Here is a 16,904-nt window from a genome sequence, read left to right on the forward strand (position 1 = left end):
TGAGTTTTCATTCTGTTGAAAAAAATAAATTAGGGTTAAAAAAGATTTTTTGCAATTAAATTGTGTTTTTTAACCATTTGAGAGTGTTTTGTAGTTGAGGAATTTTTTGTTTGAGGTTATAAAAGTATTTTTAGGTGAAAATAGAATAAAATTTGGGTTTCTAGTTAATAAATCCCCTCTCTTTTCTTTGGTTTGAGGATGCAAACACACCTCATCTACTTCTTAAAAAAAAAAAAATTGAATGATGTGTTATCCATCTAATTTAAGGAGAAATTGAAAAGGGCTAGGGTTGGACTAACAGCCCCCACACTTGGTTTATTTTTAAATAGATTGGTGGTTCTTGCAAGTTGCAAGCTAAATTAAATTTTTTCTAATATAAAAAAATATATTTAGATAATGGTAGTGTTTTTAAAAAAGCAACAAAAATCCAAAACTTGTGTCATTGACTTGACTAGGTCTAATAAGCTTGGATAATTTAATTTAACTCAAAAGCAAATTTTATTTTAAAAACTAAATTTAACAAAGAACAACAAATAAAAAGACTCGAGATAACCCGAATCATTTTTAAAATTAGTAAAAATTCTTATAGAAAGTAAAAGAAAATAGATCTTAATCTCCAATTAAATAAATATTGAGAGATGAAATCAAAACAAAAATATAAGCTTAAATAAAGGATAAAAAAAACCATGCAAATTCGAATATATCTCCTAAACCTAGTTTAATATTTCAAACTCGTAACCAGTGAAATCTTAAAATAGAATTATTAACTTGATTAGGTCTAATATGCTCGGTTAATTTAATAATATGATAAAAAATTAGACAACAATAGTAAATAAATTAAAAAAAAAATTATTTGATATATTTATCTTTTTATTGCACATTATTGTTTGTCATCATAAAAAAAGATAAGATTGTTATTCCAAAGGTCTATAATCGCCGATGATTTTTTTGTTTTGATGATAATAAAAATTAATGGATTTAATATGCTTGCTCAAAAATCTAATATTGTAGAAATTTTTACACATCATTTGAACGCTATATGGACTTGAAGATGCATGAGCTTAATATATATATATATATATATATATATATATATATATATATATATATATATAATCAAGTTTTTATAGAATTTAATTTGATATTTCAAAAATGATTTTCATCCTAAAATATTTTATTTCCAAATTCTCATCCAAAAATATTTTCTTTGCCAAAATTAATATATAATAAAAAATACATTATGAAAAATTATTTATCATGTGCTTTAGTATTTATCATTAAATTGTTTTTAAAAGGATAACATATGTGATCAACTATATCCTTGCACCTTTAAAAGTTTGAAAGAAATATATTAAACACTTAAAGAGCTTTTTTACCCAACATGTCAACTCATCTTTTTAACATGCTTTGTCAACAACTCTTTGCTTCTTGAAAATACCCCCTAGCCATTTCTCACACTTAGGAAAAAAAATTAGAAGAGTAAAAACTTCTTCTCTCTTTTCCTCTTATTGGTAATGGTTAGGGATAGGTTTTTCTTGTAAATACCCAATTAAATTCATATAAGATTGTCTCAGCTCTTCAATATCTTATAATCTTACATCTAGATGCTTTGAATTTCTCTCATTCCAAAAAGTTTTAATCATTCTCTTATTTTTTTTGAAAAAGCTTTGAATTTTAATTGCATCAAAATTCTTTTTTCACCTTTTTGAGTTGGATTATATTCCATAAAGATTTAAATTTAATCTTTGTAATATTCTCTCAAGTAAGGTGTGGTTATTCTCTTACGAGAAATAAACTATTTGTGAAAATGTAAGTGACACTTGAAATCATCTAGATAATTATTTGGCTATAAACCAAAGAGAGGTTCAAATTTTTTCCTTGAAAAATATTATTGAGTTAGTTTTGATCCTTAACCCGCAAAATGATTGATTTGAATCTTGAATCCGAAAAAAAATATATTATATAATTAGTAAGGTTTTATTTGTTAAGAAGATCGTGTGTGATAATTAATACTTGAACGAAGGTTCAAGAAGCGGAGCAAGCGGTTGCCTAAATCATTATAAAAACCGATGTGTTTATCTTTCTTTATCTCTCAATTTACTTGTGCTTTGATTAATTCTTGTTGTTGTTGTTGTTGTTGTTGTTGTTTTTGAATAGAGAAGAGTAATCTTGAATATTGTTTGTGAATTTTGACATTCTTAAAGTAATTGAGAATTGATTTTTAGAGTGTTAGAATTTTGAAAAAACACCCTAATTCACTCATCTCTTAGAATTTTTAAGTTTTTCAATAATACTGTACATTTTCAATCTATTTGAGAATCTAACTTCTGACTCAATGTTTGATCTAATTCAAAGCTTGAGTTTGTCGGGCTAACATAATTTTTTTTATTTAAATGATATTATTTTGAATTTTATTTTAATATAAATAAAACAATATTATTTTAGTAAAAAAAATTAATTTGAAATGAAGCCTAAACCGAAGTAGGCTATAAATGCCGTTAAAGTTGAGTAATTTTTCGAAGTAGCACGTTCCAAAAAAGAATTTTGGTAAACTAGCACAACTCTCAATTTTTTTTTTAAAATAGCATAGCTTGATGGATTGCAATGTTGGTTCTCAACAAAGCAACTAATATATATATATATATATATATATATATATATTACACTGTTCCCAACGACAGAACTTATCTAATTTCTTGAATAAAAAAATCTTCACATGTCAAAATGTCTAAATTTATTTCAACGTATCGCAGACAATTGTATTAAGAGAGTTTTTTTTTTTATTTATTATTATTAATATAAACTAATTTATATTCATCTGAATTAATTTTAAAAACCTAAAATTAATGATTATGTAAGTTTTTAATAATTTTAAGATTTATAAAACTCAAACTAATAATATTTAAAATATAAACTTAGAATCTAATCAATTAAACTATATTTTATATTTTAAATATCTCTATGTGTAATTAGAAAGTTTTTTTCACATCAATGAGATGGATAATATAAACAAGTTACTTGAAACATGTAGAAATTTATTTTGAAAACCAAATATTAAAAAAATTATTAACAAGAAATAAGTTTAAAATTTCCATTTCTTATTTATTTTGAAAAAAATTGCTCATGAAAATCTATCATACCATGTTTACTGGAAACAATTTTATTTTTTATTTTTTAAAATAGAAAACAGGTACCTTGTTCGGATCCTAAGCCGACGTCGTCTCCCCGCTTGGCCACCCTTGAACCAGAGCCGTGCTTCCTACGACTAGTCTTCTATTTTTCTTCTCCATTTCACAATCCAGAGATAGACACTAATCAGAGAAAATGCTTAGAGCAATCAAAACCACACCTCTCCATCGATTTTCCTCCTTAACCTCCATCTCCAGATCTGTAAGCTCAAGTTATCTTCCTCTTTAATCATTTTTTTTTGCTATGAATTAAACACGATATAATCAGTTATTTTACTTAATTTTCTTAATCTATTTGGTAAGCAGATCAGTACCTTAATCCTAGCCGAACACGATGGAGGCGCAATCAAATCACAATCAATAAGTGCAGTAGAAGCTGCCAACTCTTTAGACAAACAAACTTCAATTTCTTTACTATTAGCTGGCTCCGGTCCTTCTCTTCAACAAGCTGCTGCTCATGCCGCCTCCTGCCACCCATCGATTTCTCAGGTCCTTTTTTTTAATTGCTTTTTTGTTACCTGTAAAATTTTTATTTATCAATTAGGTACTGATAAAATATTTATTTATCAATTAGGTTCTTGTAGCTGATTCGGATAAATTTACATATCCTTTAGCGGAAAAATGGGCTAGGTTAGTCCAATTGGTTCAGAAAAAAGGCGAATACTCGCATATAATTACTGCTTCGAATTCGTTTGGGAAAAATATTTTGCCGCGTGCTGCTGCATTGTTAGATGTTTCTCCAATCACAGATGTTATTGCTATTTCTGCTTCCAATCAATTTATCAGGTAAATAATTCTTAATCACTGTTTCAATTATGCTTAATTTGCTTTTGGTAATTGTGATTAAGTGATGATAGTTTCCATGACGGTAAGGTGTTGTTTTTATGTGCCAGGCCAATATATGCTGGAAATGCACTTTGTACTGTAAGATATAGTGGCAGCAATCCTTGTATGTTGAGTGTAAGGCCGACATCGTTTGCTGTCTCCGTGGATTCATCAAAATGTAACGAAGCTCCTATTTCTCAGGTTGATCTCTCAACATTTGATGAAGGTTTGTTAAGCTTTTCTTGTTCATATAAGTTTTTGTTGGCTAGTCTTGGCTTTCTGGTTTTGCTTGTGACCTTGTTTCATGTTCTTGTTGCATATCTTTGTGATGTGGAATTAATGTTTTAAGCAGGTGATTTTTTTTATTGGAATGAGAAAGCATGTGTCTCATGATTGCTAACTATTTCAACGCAGATTCTGTTGGTAAGTCTAGATACGTAAATCATACAGCTCAGGATACAGAGCGTCCTGATCTTGGAAATGCACAAGTTGTGATCACCGGAGGCCGGGCATTGAAAAGTGCAGAGAACTTCAAAATGATTGAAAAGCTTGCAGAAAAACTTGGTGCAGCTGGTAGGTCCCTTAAAATACTATTCAAAATTAAACAATATCAAGTTGATGGGCGTGTTTGTTATGGGTTGGAATTATTTTATCAAGTGAATCATGATGGTGGTGGTAAACAATTTTTTTTGAAGCTTCCTGAATCTTTCTGTTTCTTATAGTTGGTGCTACCCGTGCTGCTGTTGATGCGGGATTTGTTCCAAATGATCTCCAGGTAATATCTCCATTGCTACGGTGCTTCTTTCCAACCTCCAAATGATCTCCAGTTTGATATATGTATTTGTGTTGTTTTGGCCCGAAAATTGTTCATTACCTGAGAACCTTGTAATACCTCTGAAAGATGCTTCAGCATATCACGGGTCCGCTTGAGTATCCCCTATCATAACTATCCAATTCCGTTGTCCCATGGACACCTTTTTTTTTTAGTCCTTAGTCTTTAATCATGACTGCTTTGTTTTTCAGGTTGGTCAGACTGGAAAAATTGTTGCCCCAGAATTGTACATGGCTTTTGGAGTCTCTGGAGCAATTCAACACTTGGCTGGCATGAGAGATTCCAAAGTCATTGTTGCTGTAAATAAAGACGCAGACGCGCCTATATTCCAGGTGACATTTGAAACCCATCAGCAGCCCCCCCCCCCCCCCCCACACACCCACCCACCCACCCACCTTCACCTTAAGTTGCAGAACTTTTAGTTGGATAGAAAAACAGTTAATTGATTACTTTAGATGAGCTAATAACTTGGTTCTGAGTCGGCCTTTTATTTATTTATTTAATCCTGGTCTGTTTTCATAGTTTGCACCATCTTGTATCAGTATTCAAGTCAACATTCCATAAGATATCACGGTAACTGTTATGGCTGTCAATTTAACCACCAGTTGCTCCTTCAATGCTCAACATAATGTGCAGTCCTGTGATCTTTCTGCATTTTGGGCTCTGTTCTTGGGATTCCAGATAGGCTTGACCTTGAAAAGGAATAACTTAAATATTTTTTGATGCTGCTTTCAAAAGCAAGAAACAGGCAGTGAATTCAAAAACTTAAGTTGCAATTTGCATAAATTCCTTGCAGAATGACCATGTTTGATACGTGGTATTAGTCTTTTTACTAAATGAATGTGCTCTTTGAGTGCAGGTAGCAGATTATGGGCTTGTTGGTGATCTTTTTGAGGTAATTCCGGAGTTGTTAGAGAAGCTTCCTGAGAAAAAGTAAACCTGGCAAATGGGCACTTCAACCCTTAAAATGCTAACGGTCCTGTTCATCACATTGTTCAAATTAAAGAAAATAAATATTAATAATACGAAAGTGAACTTTGATTTCACTCAGACTCGTTGACTAGTTATGTTTTCTGATGTGGGCGAAATGAAAAGTCAGTGCTGTACTGGCTGGTCAATATAAGAAAATAAGCTGCAATAATAGATGCCTCCCTGGTCTCGCCTCGAGCAGTGTGGCCCTGCATACGGATAACAATCCTGCAATGTCCATCAAAATTCCTCGGGTGAAAAAACTGCAGAGTGGTGCTCCTTTTTTCTCTTTAACAGTTTAACTTGAAACTTCAGAGCGGCGAGACTAATTTTTGGGCCAAAAGTTTTGGGATTATAATGGATTTCACTCTAGAGTTTCTATCAAAGTTTTGTAGTTGGGCCTTCATTATTGATCATCATGCTCGAAGACGATATATATAGAGAGTAAATATTTAAATTTATTATATGATAGGTAATGGTTAGAATATAAATATAGATGAAACTCGTAAATACCAACCACTAGATAACAAAATATTTCGTTCTTTTATCACCAGTCTCATCACCCGACCCGCAAACAGACAATACTCCATGCTAGGACCCACGTTATCTATTTTTCTTTCATTCCAGAATCAAAATGATCTCTGTGATGGGGTAAAATAAAGAGAAAAAATCACATGTCAAATTAAGCAGTCCGTGTTTTCGATAAACCGAACGGATACTGAAAACCATATAATATAGTTCTCAGAATCCTGAGCTCGCAAGCGCATCTAGTGTAGTGGTATCATAGTACCCTCCCACGGTACTGACCGGGGTTCGATTCCCCGGATGCGCAGTTGTTTTTCTTTTAGCAATTGAATTATATCATCCACCATCAACAAATATTTCATAAAATGCCTTAGATTCTACTAAAGTTAAAATTTAATTTAGCTGATTGTATTGAAAGGTGATAATTTTTAGATGTTACTAGTTATTTGAGCGAATAATGTTTTTTGGGAAAAAAAAATACAAAATTTTTAAATGATTTTTCACAATAAAAATCTAAATTATAAATAAAAAAACCTATGAGAACCATCTGTGTTAATAAATATAAAAACAATTGTTAATGTATCTATTCGACTCGTCTAGCTGCAGGTTGAATAATTATTTTTTTCTAACGCAAATGAATTAATGTGTATGTATTATTAACATGTTTTTTGACAGTAAATAAAATATATAACTGTGAATAAAAAAATCAGTATTTACATAAAATAAAATATAATGAAAATCATATACGTTAAAAAAAACATGTAAGATGATAAGTTTATTTTGAATATAGTAGAAAATTAGAACAATATTACAATTACTATATTAAAATACTATTTACTTAGTATTTCTATAAGAGCTTCTCAAAAATAAAAAGTGTACAAAAAAAACAAATTACAAGAAAATAAAGATAAGAATAAAAAAAAAAGTATAAATAGGCAAAAAAAAAAAGTATAGAAAAGAAAAGGAAAACTAAAAAAATATGACAAAATAACAAAAAAATAAGTTATAAATAAACCAAATATAAAATAATAAGAATATCAAGTATAAAAAAAAATACAAGAAAAACTTGTTTTCTAAAAATAAAAATAATCCTAAAAAATTATAGATTCACCAATCACCACCGTTAAAATTTCAATTACGTAATTTCTACGGTAAAAGTGTGTTTCCTTTCTGTATATAAAATCTCAGTATATAAAAATTGAAAACCATTAAGAATAAAATCTACTATCGAATGCTTTTTTCAAACTAAAGGCGCAATTTGGAAAAAGAAAAGAAAAGAAATCAGATTACCGACCATATCTTGAATCCACTAGTCAGATTCATCGACTGCAATCAATTACGGTTGTCATTTCTGCGGAGCAAGAAGGATGCAAACAAAAGAGGTAAAAAAAGGGATATGAAAGGATGGACACTTTAGGGTTTTTGGACGGCAAGCAATGCCAAGTGAAGTGGGGAAATGGGTGATTGGATGACTTCTCCGGGAGGGATAGTCGAAATGACCTTGATTGGACTCCTTTTGTATGTTTTGCTTCCTTGCTTGCTTGGTCAGTACTTGGCAGTGTGTAACCTTACCGTTCGTTCATTTATTATTTAAAATTATATTTTTTTTATGTTTCAAAATTTATAATATTAACGTATTGAAATGATATAAAAAAATTAATTTAAAGTTAAAATAATTTCAAGATATTTCAAAAACACATTAGATAGCAATGCGAATACAAATAAAGTCAATATTATAGGCTCTAAACCTTTTCAAGGTGATTTATATAAAAACAAATCCTCAAATATTAGGATGGGATTTCATAATTTTTTAAAATTTTGAACGCCATGACCCCGTTAAACAAGCCCTGTTATGAGCCATTCTGAGAGGTATAATTCAATTGATCAGACTTTAGATTTGTTCTCTAGAAATTATCGGTTCGAGTCTCACAAATCTTAGAGTCACTGTAGGCTTACATGGTCGTTAACTTCAGGGCTTATGGGATTAATCGAGATATACACAAGCTAGTCCGGACACCCACGTTAATTTAAAAAAAAAAAACCCTGTTACGAGCTTCATTTGCCTTTCCAAACTTTTATGAGCAAGATTTTGCAAATAAATTTATATCAATAATAATTTTGAAATAATTTTTTTATTTTTAAAATAAAAGGTACAAATATATCTTCATTATTTTTATTTTTTTTATCTCGAGATATTAATTAAATACTATTTATATACTATGATTTTCTTCATTATTTATCAGTGACCATAATAATTAATTCTTTATTTTTAAAATTTTTGCATTATAGTTATCTAATAAGGTTACGAGGTCATAAGTCAATATGTAGGATACCACAATTATTGTTATTAAACAATATATTTTTTTTCATTAGTTTTGAGCCTAGTTGGGTTTGACTAGGTAAATAAATTCATTGAAAAACTCCTCGAATTAATTAAGTTCATCATTTTAATATCTTATTTGATTCAATTAAATATCGTAACCTAATCAAGTTTTAAATTCTGAATTTTCCATCACACTAGCTGAGTTTAACCATCATGAACTGTACTAAAACATGATAGGTCTCGAATGATCATAGGACTTGGGAATACTCAACCTTGGAATATTTCTCTCATTATTTTTCCAAACCATGTAAGCATAACTAAGCTTGGTACCATGAGGTCGAATTTAAATAGCTCGGTAATCTAAAGATAGTGGAGATGTACCATGGTTACTAGCAAGACCACCCACTCCACTAACAGTTAAAAAATAATTTTTTTATGTTTTTTTTTAATTTTAAATTAATATTTTTTAATGTGTTTTTGATTGTTTTAACATGCTAGAGTAAAAAATAATTTTAAAAAATAAATTTATATTTTCAAGAAAAAATACTTTAAAAAATAACTATTAGTACACTTCTTAATGCCCTTATATTATTTGATGGTATAACAGAGAACAAGGGCATTTTATGGTTCATATTTTAAACCTTGTTTAGTATTGCATTTTAAATAGGAATTGGGCAAGTTTTGAAATTTTTTTGTTTAAAATTAATTTTTATATTTTTGAATTGTTTTGATCTATTGATATTAAAAAAAAATTAAAAAAAAATATTATTTTAATGTATTTTCAAATAAAAAATAACTGTTATTATATATTTAAATATCTCATATTTATCATAACTTTCCTTTTGTGCCCTTATTTTTTAACCTTAGTTCCTCTCATGCATGGCTGAACAACTTCAAAAATCTTGATGGCAGCTTGACCAAAGAAAAATATTTTGCTTTTTCATATCTAGCCTCCTTCTTTCGTGATAATAAATGTTCTTCCTTATTTTTATGTTTTAGAGCTTTTTTTTTTTTTTTGCTTTTTTTTTTGGATGGTGTTATTTTTACTCAATGGGTTATTATTCCCACTCCATATTTATTACAAATTATATTGATAAACTATGTAACCTCTTATTTTTATTATAACTATGGAGTATATTTTATATATAATCAAAATATTATTAGAATGTTGTTTTCTAACTATTAAAATAAAAAATCAATAAATAAAATGAAGTAAATAAAATTTTACTAGTGGATAATATCTAAAAGGAAAAATGTACTATAACCAAATAATTTTTTTAAGAAATTAAATTTGTTGAAAGGTGATGTTGAAAAAGAGTAAAATTTAATTATTGTAAATACAAAAAAAAGGAAGTACTTAAATAAAGCTGATTTTTTTTTTTAAATTAAAACGAGGATATTTTAACAAAAACTAAAAGAGATGGTGCTTTCACTATGCATCATCTCATAAAACACTATTTATTTTAATAATTTTTTTTTAATTTGTGTTTTTTTAATCATTTAAAAATTGATTTATTAAAAATTGAGTTTCATGATTTGTTAGGTTTGTTTTCTATTTGGTTATTCTAATCTTATAACTCGTGTTGTGGGTTTATCAGAGTTATTCGGTTGACTCGAGTTTTTTTTTTAATATCATCCTTCAATATTAGAGTGATAAGGAACTAGGCTTCGTGAATTTATTTTGTTTATTTTCTATTAAGTTATCATTTTCTCATGACTTGTATCACGAGTTTTTACAAGTTAACCTGAATTGATCCATATCGTTTTATTGTATCCTTTTTTAGATTGACTTTTTTTTTTCCATGATTTTATTCTTCGACGGCGGGTTGATTCAGAATTATACTTCATAATTTATTTTGATTTTCTTTAAATAGGGTTATCTCAGTCTCATTATTCGAGTTGCGGGTTTAGCAGGATAGCCCAGGTTGACCTGACTCATTTTCTCAGTTTGATTTCTATGAGGTTATCCTGGTCTCATTATCCAGATCATGTGTTTGGCGGGTTAATCCAGGTCGGGTTTTTTTATTGATTTTTTTTCAATTTTATTTTTTAAAATTAGGTTAATTGGAATTAAGTTTCACAATTTATTTTAATTTATTTTTATGAGGGTTATCATGGTCTCATAACTCAGGTCATGAATTTGGTTGGTTAGTTTTAATAATTTTTTTAATTGATTTTTTTTTTCAATTTCATTCTTCAACATTGGATTGATTGAGAATTAGATTTTATAATTTTTTTTTTGATATATTTTATATGGGGTTATCATGATCTCATGATTCAGGTTGTGCATTTAACAAGTTAACTCAAGTTGACCTGAGCTGATCAATATGTTGTTATTTCAATATTAAAAAAAAAATAATTTCTTGAATTTTCTTGAATTAAATTATATTTTTATTCATCATCTAAGTTATTTTTTAACCCATTAAAATTATCAGATAACTTCAAGCTAACCCTTGCATCAATAAAAAAAAATTAATCTGACATGTAGTATAACACATGTCAATAATCTAGTTAAGTACTGAAAGCATTACATATGGGAAACTCTGGATAAACAAATCCCACAGCTATCCTCTTGAACAACAGAAAAGCAACCTGAAGGAATAGATGTAAAGCGATGAATGATAGAATTAGGTCATGAAAAAGCATGATGAGCAAGTCAGTCAGCACAGCGATTGGATTCTATAAAAACATGAACCATTTAACATTGCCAAGATTTCTGAATCAATTGACAGACGAGATTGGCATTGACAGACTCACTGTAAGTAACTGTTATCGGGAATAAGTAGAACTACGTACAGTCTTTGAATCTGACTCAAGAACATCTGTATAACCTTTATCCCAAGCCATGGATAAAGGTTATAGCCCACAATTCTGTCCGAAGAGAGAACTATGCAGCTTGAGTTATGTAAATTAGGAAAGAAAGGAAAATCAGGAAGAGATTGAATGAAAAGAGTTTGAAAAATACTCTAAAAGCCGTAGATAATCTTCAACAGAAGAAAAAGAGAACAATCTCTTTATTATATTTTCAGAATATCAAAGCTTACTGAAAAACAAGCTAGACAACTTACCTAAACCTTGATTCTTAAAAAAATAAAATCTTATAAATAATTATAGAGTTAATATAAAATTCAATTGATATTAGATTTTTTTTAAAATAATAATTAAAAAACAAACACCAATATAATCTCGAAAAACTCCACTATATTAAAGACCCTATCATCGTCCCCGTAAGTATTAATCTTCATCCACTCAAACTTGAGAGGAATCCCACCAATCAACCACTCCTCTACCTTGAATCTGACCCTAAAATTGAATCTCAATACTTTTATTTTTCTCTTTTTTTATATATATATAAAAATACACCAATATTTATTTTTTGTTCTCTTCTCTTCTCTTCTCAACTCCTTCACACTCAAATATGTCTTTTCTTCTTTTTTCTTCTTAGTTTTTTTTAATTAATATACTTTATAAATTTGTTTTTTTTCTCTTCTCAGTTTCACTTGCAACTACATTAAGGTAAGATTTTTCTTTTTTATTTTTTCTTTTTTTTTGTGTTTTTTTTGCATTATATTTGTTATTTTATTTTATTTTTAATTTTTTTTTGTTCTTAATAATTGTATAAATGTTGTTGTAGGATTTTGTTTTCATATGAGATCAATTTTGTTTTTTAATTTTATTGTTCAATTTCAATATCAATTAAATTATTTTATTTGTTGCTAGATTATGGGTTCTGAAATAGGTTTTCTAGGTTTAGTTGATTTATTTATTTGTTGTTGTTGATGTTTATTTTTTTTTGTGTTCTTTATTTATTGTAAATTTGTTTGAGCTGATTTTTTTTTCCAAGCAACTCAATTCCTGAATATTATGGAGTGTTGATTTATATTAATTTAATTATTTTCTAGTTATGTTAAAATTATTTTTTTAAAATAATATTTTTAAATAATCACCAACGAAATTGCATATATTATTTATGTCGGTTATGACAAGCTTCCCGAGGAAAATATCGACGAAATGAAGTAGGTAAAAAACATTTTGGCATGTTTTTCTCGCCAGTAAATCCATCAGTAATAAATATTTTATTATTATTATTGACGGACTCACTGATAAACAAAAAATTACCGATGAGAGTTTTATCGATGAAGCATTTCCGTCCGTAATCCAATTGGTAAATTCATTGCTGATAAAATGATAATATAAATACTGACAGAAATTCCATCAATAAATACAAGAATTCTGATAGTGCACAATTCAAAATCATTGTTTTAATGTATGGATTTGTATTATTGTGACTAAGGGTATGAGAGACAAGTACTCCTGCAAGTTTTCAAGGGAGCAAAACATATATAACATCTCATATCTCCATGTGTCCTCATTTGTTTTTCTATACTCGATTTAAAATTTTTTTATTATATAAAAAAGAATTATGCATGTGCATGGATTTCATTATTGTGAAACAAACAAGAGTTATCATACTTCAAAAATATATAAAAACAATAATATTAATAATAAATATATAAAAATTATGAATAATATTAATAATCACTGCTGCACTTGCTCAAATGAGAATGTTTTAAGCTTGCAATGTGTATAAAACCCACAACCACGTACCTCATGTTTATCTGGAAAAAGACAATAGAGTAATTGAATTCGAATTACTACACACGTAATAAAAAAAAAAATCAAAAACAAATGTTGATGTCAAGTCTAAATCAACTAATGAATCTAAAAAGATTAATGATAAAAGAGAAAGAGTCATAAATAAATAAAAATAATAAATAAATATTTGAAATAATCAAAATTCAAACTCAAATATATACCAAATTTAATTAAAAAAAAAACCTTAAAACAAAACTAGGCTCTACCTAACGTAGTAAATGTGCCTAGACCAAAGGTGTGTGTCATGCATATTGCCAAAAATATTAATAATGTCAACATAACCAAAGTTTGAAACTAGAGAATCACATGCAAAGGATAAATCTTTATAATTAACACTCCTAAATTTAGGAGTTTGGTGGTCATATGTCCTCTTTAATGATGGTAAATTAAACAATTCGTTTTAATTTCAAAGTGAAAAAACGCTATTATTATTAGCGGTTGTTTATAGATGCTAATATATAATAATAATAATAATTAACTAAAAATTAATAACTAATTTTATTAGTGATTTTTAATAAAATTATAATTTTTATTAGCGGTTGAGTAAAAATTTACTATTTCTTCAATACTCTTTTGTTTAGTGATATATCTTTAAATCTTTTACCAAATTCTAATAAAAGACTGAGGAATGTGAATGGGAAGGAGATTTTTTATAATAATGACGTGTCGGGATCGTCGGCACACACATATATATATGGTGCTATAATTGTTCCAATTTGGCTGCATTGCCACATTTTTAAATTATTGTTTTTTAATGGATTATATTCAATTTCATCCTCACAATAATGGAGGAATCAAACTTAAATTGTTCCTCTCTATATATTGGAGATTAATTCAAGTCGTATAAAAGTACAAGTCTCACTTCCAAAGCAAGAGGAAAAAACCTTAGAAATAAATAATCTTTTTTTTTTCATCATTAATTCTGAAACAAAATTAATATATATATATTATTGGTGTGAGATTTTTCCTTGTGGTGCACGCTTCAACTGCAAGTGAGTATTTTTTTTTTGGAAAGAGGATAAATCATAGAATTAATTAATTAATACAAGAAGAAATCCTCTTCTTCTTCTTCCCTGAAAAATCCCTCAAATTTTATATTTTTGTCTTCTAGAACAACTAAATTAGCTATTGAGATGTTTAGGTGAATGATTAATTAGGGCAACTTGATCAGGAGTATAATTGTTAGGTTGTTTGGTGGACTAACTCATCCAAACCATAAGGAAGGTTCCATTGCAGGCCTGAATTATCTTAGCAAATTGAAGATAAAAAAACTTTTTTTTAAAAAAAATCTCATTATACATCCAAGATTAAGATACTTAATTATTCATTTTTAATTAACTTTAACATTAATATTTGAAAAAAAGCCTACAGATTAATCACATAAAACCCACACAACACACAACATTAAAATATAATGAATTTAAAAGAAAGACTTAATCTCAATGCTCGAAAACATTATACATCCAAGAAGATACCTAATTATTCATTTTTAATTAACTTTAACATTTCAGACGCAAAATTATGGTGAAATTATTTGAATGAGCTGAAAAATAAGTAGGCAATACATGATTTATTTCCCGTTAATACAACTCTATGATGTGCTAAGCAATACAATTCGAAGAGAATAGAAAGAAGCATTGTTCATTAATTGTAAAACCTTGTTTATGCCAATTGCTTAATACTCCATCATGATGGCATGTAGGAGGGAAACTTTACCTAAAAATTGCAGCACTTCCGTCAACTTTTGTTCCACATCACCTCTAATCCAAAAAAAAAAAAAAATTGCTTCCTCCTCCTCTATATCTCTAGGTTTAAATTGCGTTTTCGCATATCCCTTTGTGTTTAGTGCACAAAAGAATGATGAGAAGCAATTTTGCATGAAATTAATACTATTATATATATATATATATATATATATATATATATATATATATATATAAATGCCACACAGATATGGTGGATCTTAACCCCATCATATGCAACCAAACATACTTTTCGTTCATTCAATCCCATGGCCACAGGGTTCCAGCTAGAGTGGAGAGAGAGAGGGAGAGAGAGAGGGAGAGGGGGAGAGAGAGAGAGAGAGAGCTGCTGAGGAAATGTGGATTTAACCAAGATAATTTACTACCATAGACAAAGGAACCAAGCAAAGACCCCTTTTCTTCAGTTCCGTGCTGTCACTTTCCCTCAAAATGAAACCCAAATCACTTCTCATGTCTATCTGGCTGGAAGCACTTCCTTTGTCCTATATTACAACAAAATCCACAAGATCCTGCTGTTAGACAGGATGACATGAAACCCACCAAAAAGACAATCATAGAATGATAAAATTACTATCATGCATGAAAAATAAATTAGAACCTCAGAAATGGTTATTACCTGTGAAATTTCCATTTTATCTTTCTGTTTTGTGTTCCTTTTGTATTGGCTTATCATCGTATCATCATTTACCTAGAAAAAAGGAAGAAGATGGTTGGCTTAAGAACATACATGGAAAGTATAAGATAATTGACATATACAAAGATATAATCTGAAGAAACTAGCAAAATCCCAGAATATAGCTGACTATAGATTGATAATTAAGGCAGGAAAACGGACCAAAAGAAACGAAAAGGGAAGAAGAAGGGATTAATATTTCTAACCTTAGGACTATTAACAGGAGAACTAGCAGTATCCTCCAAAACATCATCAAGCAAAGCTCCTTTGGTTCTTCTTTTCTTGAGACTTGAATTGTATTTGAAACTTTTGTTATTAATAGGTAACCCAACAACTTTTTCACCGTGATGATCACCAGCAGACTTCTTCACAGCCAAAGAAGCAGCATCAGAGACCATCGAAGAACTTCCATCATGATCAAATGAGAAAGAACTATGCTCATTGAAATCATGATCACGGTCCTCTCTATTGTTTTGGGCAAAGAAATCCTCGAAGTACATAGTCCAACCACTCTCTTCAAAACTGTCATCAGTCGTCTTCTCATTAGAAGAAGAAGAGAATGGTTTGCAGCTCATTGAGTTTTCCATTTCTATAAATGAAGTTTCTTGGCTTGTTCTTGGGAGAAACTATATGGTATGTATGTGTATATATAGCTGAATAGAAGCAATTGGAAAAAAAAAATCGATGAGGATTACTGGTTATGTACTTGGAATCTTGGTATATCAGTCGGCCAAAGGGTGTTGGAGAAGTTAAATTTCAGAGGGTTTGACATTAATTTGGCAGCAAATCATTAGATATATAGTAGATATGCAACATAAGAAGAGACTACACATGCCACTTCTTCTTCTTCTTTTTTTAATGGCGGGCTTATATTTCAGCTAAGTGCAATATTGAACAAGTCACTTAACTATTAGTAGAGAGTTAGACTTAGTCATTTTGTTTGTATCAGGAGAAATTGTTCATTCGTTAAAAAAAAAAAAAAAAGCTTTGAAATTTTGGGTTGAGAATTTCATTGATGCTTACCACGTGTCACATATAATTTGAAAATTTCCTTGTATGCGCTGGGTTTATACAAGTGGATCGTAATATCGTTATTGATTATAGCTTTATTTGAGAATTTCTGAATTTAAGATTGAGAAGGAAAATCAAT

The 16,904-nt window shown here is 29.0% G+C and overlaps 2 protein-coding genes and 1 non-coding gene across 3 annotated transcripts; 2 read left to right on the forward strand and 1 right to left on the reverse strand.

Moving 5' to 3' along the window:
* The first annotated feature begins 3,170 nt into the window (after positions 1–3,170).
* Positions 3,171–5,891, forward strand: LOC7454421 (electron transfer flavoprotein subunit alpha, mitochondrial). Its single transcript, XM_024611820.2, has 8 exons — positions 3,171–3,390; positions 3,495–3,677; positions 3,763–3,974; positions 4,082–4,239; positions 4,428–4,586; positions 4,736–4,788; positions 5,037–5,177; positions 5,705–5,891. The coding sequence occupies exons 1-8, from the start codon at positions 3,325–3,327 to the stop codon at positions 5,780–5,782; spliced, it is 1,050 nt and encodes a 349-aa protein (XP_024467588.1). The 5' UTR covers positions 3,171–3,324; the 3' UTR covers positions 5,783–5,891.
* Positions 5,892–6,575: 684 nt separating this feature from the next.
* On the forward strand, positions 6,576–6,646 carry TRNAG-CCC (transfer RNA glycine (anticodon CCC)). Its single transcript has one exon. It is a non-coding gene; the product is annotated as a tRNA-Gly (tRNA).
* An 8,177-nt stretch (positions 6,647–14,823) lies between these two features.
* LOC7470938 (vascular-related unknown protein 4) lies at positions 14,824–16,637 on the reverse strand. Its single transcript, XM_052445170.1, has 4 exons — positions 15,961–16,637; positions 15,698–15,769; positions 15,385–15,563; positions 14,824–15,352 (listed from the first exon to the last, which is right to left on the reverse strand). The coding sequence occupies exons 1-3, from the start codon at positions 16,339–16,341 to the stop codon at positions 15,426–15,428; spliced, it is 591 nt and encodes a 196-aa protein (XP_052301130.1). The 5' UTR covers positions 16,342–16,637; the 3' UTR covers positions 14,824–15,352; positions 15,385–15,425.
* Between the last annotated feature and the right edge of the window lie 267 nt (positions 16,638–16,904).

Source organism: Populus trichocarpa, chromosome 11 (genome assembly GCF_000002775.5).
Source record: "Populus trichocarpa isolate Nisqually-1 chromosome 11, P.trichocarpa_v4.1, whole genome shotgun sequence".
NCBI classification, from domain to species: Eukaryota; Viridiplantae; Streptophyta; class Magnoliopsida; order Malpighiales; family Salicaceae; genus Populus; species Populus trichocarpa.

Coding starts and splice junctions, on each gene's coding strand:
- LOC7470938 (XM_052445170.1), bottom strand. CDS start 16,341: ATGGAAAACTCAATGAGCTGCAAACCATTCTCTTCTTCTTCTAATGAG. Junction 15,770..15,960: donor CTCCTGTTAATAGTCCTAAG/GTTAGAAATATT, acceptor CCTTTTTTCTAG/GTAAATGATGATACGATGAT. Junction 15,564..15,697: donor ATAAAATGGAAATTTCACAG/GTAATAACCATT, acceptor GTTGTAATATAG/GACAAAGGAAGTGCTTCCAG.
- LOC7454421 (XM_024611820.2), top strand. CDS start 3,325: ATGCTTAGAGCAATCAAAACCACACCTCTCCATCGATTTTCCTCCTTA. Junction 4,240..4,427: donor TCTCTCAACATTTGATGAAG/GTTTGTTAAGCT, acceptor ATTTCAACGCAG/ATTCTGTTGGTAAGTCTAGA. Junction 5,178..5,704: donor CAGACGCGCCTATATTCCAG/GTGACATTTGAA, acceptor CTTTGAGTGCAG/GTAGCAGATTATGGGCTTGT.